General features: G+C 31.4%; 1 protein-coding gene across 1 annotated transcript; it reads left to right on the forward strand.

Annotated features, from left to right (window-relative positions):
- The first annotated feature begins 394 nt into the window (after positions 1 to 394).
- Positions 395 to 4,022, forward strand: LOC104879311 (uncharacterized). Its single transcript, XM_010651884.2, has 2 exons — positions 395 to 1,183; positions 3,921 to 4,022. The coding sequence occupies exons 1-2, from the start codon at positions 395 to 397 to the stop codon at positions 4,020 to 4,022; spliced, it is 891 nt and encodes a 296-aa protein (XP_010650186.2).
- The last annotated feature ends 456 nt before the right edge of the window (positions 4,023 to 4,478 follow it).

The following is a 4,478-nucleotide window of genomic DNA, read 5'->3' on the forward strand; positions in this document are numbered from 1 at the left end:
GTGGCGAGTTCGTGCTACCAAGTTGGGGATTTCCAATATGTTTCAAATAATGAAATTCTATTCAACACACACTTATCGATTAGGTATGATGTCTTGTGACAATCGACATGCAAGTAGTTGGTTGATTGGTGAGAGTATAAAAGAAACATATCAAGGGGTTGGTTGTGAATTTTGACCAAAAGACATTGTAGCAGACATTCGAAAGCAGTATGGTGTTTAAATCAGTTATGATAAGGCGTGGAGAGCCAAAGAACTTGCTTTCGGTTCTATTAGGGGATCACCTGAGGAGTCTTATAACACTTTATCATCCTATTGCAATGTTTTAGAGCAAAAAAATCTTGGTACCATTACTGATATAGTTACTGATTGTGATAATCAATTCAAATACTTTTTTATGTCGATTGGTGCATCTCTTGTTGGGTTTCACACATCAATAAGGCCTGTGATTGCAGTTGATGGGACATTTTTGAAAGCAAAGTACTTAGGGACTTTATTTATTGCAGCGTGTAAAGATGGCAACAATCAGATATACCCTTTAGCCTTTGGGATTGGTGATTCAGAAAATGATGCCTCATGGGAGTGGTTTTTACAAAAACTGCATGATGCACTTGGACACATTGATGATTTGTTTGTGATATCAGATCGACATGGTAGCATTGAAAAAGCAGTACATAAAGTATTTCCCCATGCGAGGCATGGTGTCTGCACTTATCACGTTGGACAAAATTTGAAGACACAGTTCAAGAATCCTGCAATTCATAAGTTGTTCCATGATGTTGCCCATGCTTATCATGTTTTAGAGTTTAATTTTATATTTGGGCAACTAGAGATGATTGACCCAAGAGCAGCAAGATATTTGATGGATATAGGTGTTGATCGATGGGCACGTTCATATTCTACCGGAAAAAGATATAATGTCATGACGACAGGGATCGTTCAAAGCCTTAATGTTGTGTTGAAAAATGCTAGAGATCTTCCAGTTTTGCAATTGGTTGAAGAATTGAGAAACTTACTTCAAAAATGGTTTGTGACTCGTCAACAACAAGCAATGTCAATGTCAACTGAACTTACCATGTGCGCTGATGGAGAACTTCATTCAAGGTATAATATGTCAGCAACATATCTAGTGGAACCTATCAACTCCAAGGAGTGTAATGTTAACTATGTTGGCATTAGTGCTCAAGTGAATTTAGACACTCGTTCATGCACATGTCGACAATTTGATCTTGATCATATTCCATGTGCACATGCTATTGCTGCTTGTAGTTTTTACAACATTTCATGTTACACTTTGTGCTCCAAGTATTTTACTACTAAAGCATTGTTATCTTCATATTCAAAGTGTATTTATCCAACTGGAAATGAAATAGATTGGGTAGTACCTAATCATATTCGTGACAAAGTTGTGTTACCACCTAAAACGAGACGTCCAACAGGAAAACCAAGGAAAGTAAGAATTTCTTCTGGTGGAGAGGGCAAGCACACATCTTGTTGTAGTCGATGTGGTCAATATGGGCATAATCGGAAAACATGCAAACGACCAATCCCTTGATATCATGATAGCTTTGGCACTCTATGAACTTACATGGAATGAAAATTGTAATAGTGAGCTTTTTTGTTTTTTTGGTACCCATGTGAACGGAAATGTAAGTTACTTTTTTTGTATAAGGTGATAGGATAAGCACATAGATGAATATTGTAATAATGATCCCCTTTTTTTGCATACCCATAGAAATGGAGATATTTGTTACTTTTATACATATATGTTATGATGAGTTATGTATAAAATATGAATGAAAATTACATTTTTATTCTCAAACTATGGACTCAACTGTTCTCACGTTTATTGATAAGGAACTTGACAATAGTTAAATTTAGGTTTTGTCTGAAGACTATAGACTTAACTACCTTCAAGTTTGTACATAAAACAACTTGACAATGGTTAAGTTTAGGTTTTGTCTAAAGATCGTTGACTTAACTGCCTTCAAGTTGGTACATAAAACAACTTGACAATAGTTAAGTTCAGGTTTTGTCTAAAGATTGTGGACTTAACTACCTTCAAGTTTATACATAAAACAACTTGACAATAGTTAAGTTCAGGTTTTGTCTGAAGACTGTGAACTTAACTACTTTCAAGTTTGTTCATAAAACAACTTGACAATAGTTAAGTTTAGGTTTACTCTGAAGACTGTGGACTTAACTACCTTCAAGTTTGTTCATAAAATAACTTGACAATAGTTAAGTTCAAGTTAAAATGGCAACTGTAGACACAACTTCCTATGAGTCTATAGAAGATCAACTTGATACCTGTTAAGTCCAGATTAAATATGTTATTCTGGAATAGATTTCGACTTAATATCTGTCAAGTTTGTTCAAAGTTAACTTGATAGTAGTTAAGTTCAGGTGTTCTATTAAGACTGTGGACTTAACTACCTTCAAGTTTGTACACATAACAACTTGACAACATTCAAGTTTAGTTTAAAAGGCCAATTGTATACATAACTATCGAACAACATTCATCAAAATATCCAAGTAGATATATCAACCTGTCCAACTACATTTATCAAAATGTCTAACTACATATATGAAGCTATCCAATTACATATAACAAACCATCCAACTACATTATCAAAATGTGAAATATCAACATGAATTCATTACATAGGCAAGTATTTCATATAAAATAACTCTGCTGCAATCTTTTCCCGAAACCAGTCCATTCGAGCACTTGTTAATGACTTCAATGGATGGTTGTGCATTAAGTATTCAACATATTTGATAACAAACATGCCACAATCACCACTACATGGTACACAGATAATCAATGTTAGGGATATTATTAAGGATTAAGTGTATAAGTTATGAAAGTAAATTTAAGATCACTTACTCATTTTCCTGTTGAGGAATATCTTACAGCCGTTCAATTTCCCATTCCTGGTAGTTAACTTTTGTGTCACCATGAAACCCATAATATGCTATTGCATTCAATATATGCGGCAACAATTTGGCTAATGGTTTAATGGCAACTTGCAATCTTGCATTATTATTGATGTCCATCAATAAGTCATATACATATATAATCCTTCGATGAAGGTGGACAACTCCTAATACCCATTTTGAAATTGCAACCTATTGACAATGAACTTGATAGTAGTTAAGTTCAATTTTTTCTTAACATATATATTTAAATCAAAATTCTAAATATTTGGATAAAATAATTTCATAAAAATTATATTCAAATACGTTATAAATTCATAACAAATAACTTCATTACACAAAATTTCAAAACCTTTTGATGGTAAACTTGATAGTAGTTAAGTTTAGTTTTTTCTAATCATTCAAATATTGCTTTAAACCTTGGACTATAACCTCACTGAGAAAAATTTCAACAATTACATTATCAATTCATGAAAAATAAATTCATAAAAAAAAAGGATAATCGATTAAAAATGATAAAATTAAAAATCAAAATTTCAAGTAGAAAATTAATGTTTACTGAATCAGTTGATTTCTTCTCATTTTTTGATGACAATGACGAGGTTTCAAAACCTGGCTTTCTTTCACTTCTCTTTTTTCCCAAAATTTTATACCTCTTCTGTTTCGTATTTTTCATCACCGAATTTTTTTCTTCCTCCATGTTCATGAACTGAATGAACACACAATATTAGAAAGATGAAAAATAGGGTTTGATTGAAAAAAAAAAAAATGAACCAAAATAAGACACTTAGGGTTTTTTCTCATTTCATGGATGAAGATTCATATGTACAATTCAAAAAACTAAAATCAAAGAATGAAATAGTGAAACTTACTTTCTGTTTTTACTTTGTGTTGTGTTGCCTTTTTGTTCTCTTGCAATAAACGGAAAAATCCTTCGTGATTTGTTTCTCGTAGGTTAACAGATGGAACAAATGGGTTTGCAGGGTAAGGAAGAGACACAACACAAGGGAAAATTGGAATTTGAGGGAAAATGGGCTGAAAAGATAGCTGAGGGGGTATTTTTGTCCGAATTGGGTCATTTTTGAGACTTAAATAAGTGAGGGGTTAGTTCTGCAATATTGAGGGATATTTGTCCCTTTTAATCGGTTATCCCTTTTTACTATTGTTTTACCTTAGAACTTTTTAAATTATTATTTAAATTTTAAATAACTAAAACTTATTTAACAAGATTAATATATATATAAAAACTTTATTATTCTTCACATTTGACCAAAAAACTTACAACGGTCAACTAAAATTTCATTGAATAATTTGTGTTTTTTAATTTAATTTTTTTAAGAAGTGGCTATTTGGTAACCGTATTTTAAAACACTTTTTTTTTGTTTTTCGGATTAAAAGAAAATGTTTGATAATTAGAAAAGAGAAAACAGTTTTGTGTACTTAAAAATAGAAAATATAATGTTTTTAGAAAATATATTTTAATGGTTTTAAGTTATTTTTATTTATTTTTTGGATACTATTTAAAAAAATAATATATAAAT

Source organism: Vitis vinifera, chromosome 5, assembly GCF_030704535.1.
Source record: "Vitis vinifera cultivar Pinot Noir 40024 chromosome 5, ASM3070453v1".
NCBI classification, from domain to species: Eukaryota; Viridiplantae; Streptophyta; class Magnoliopsida; order Vitales; family Vitaceae; genus Vitis; species Vitis vinifera.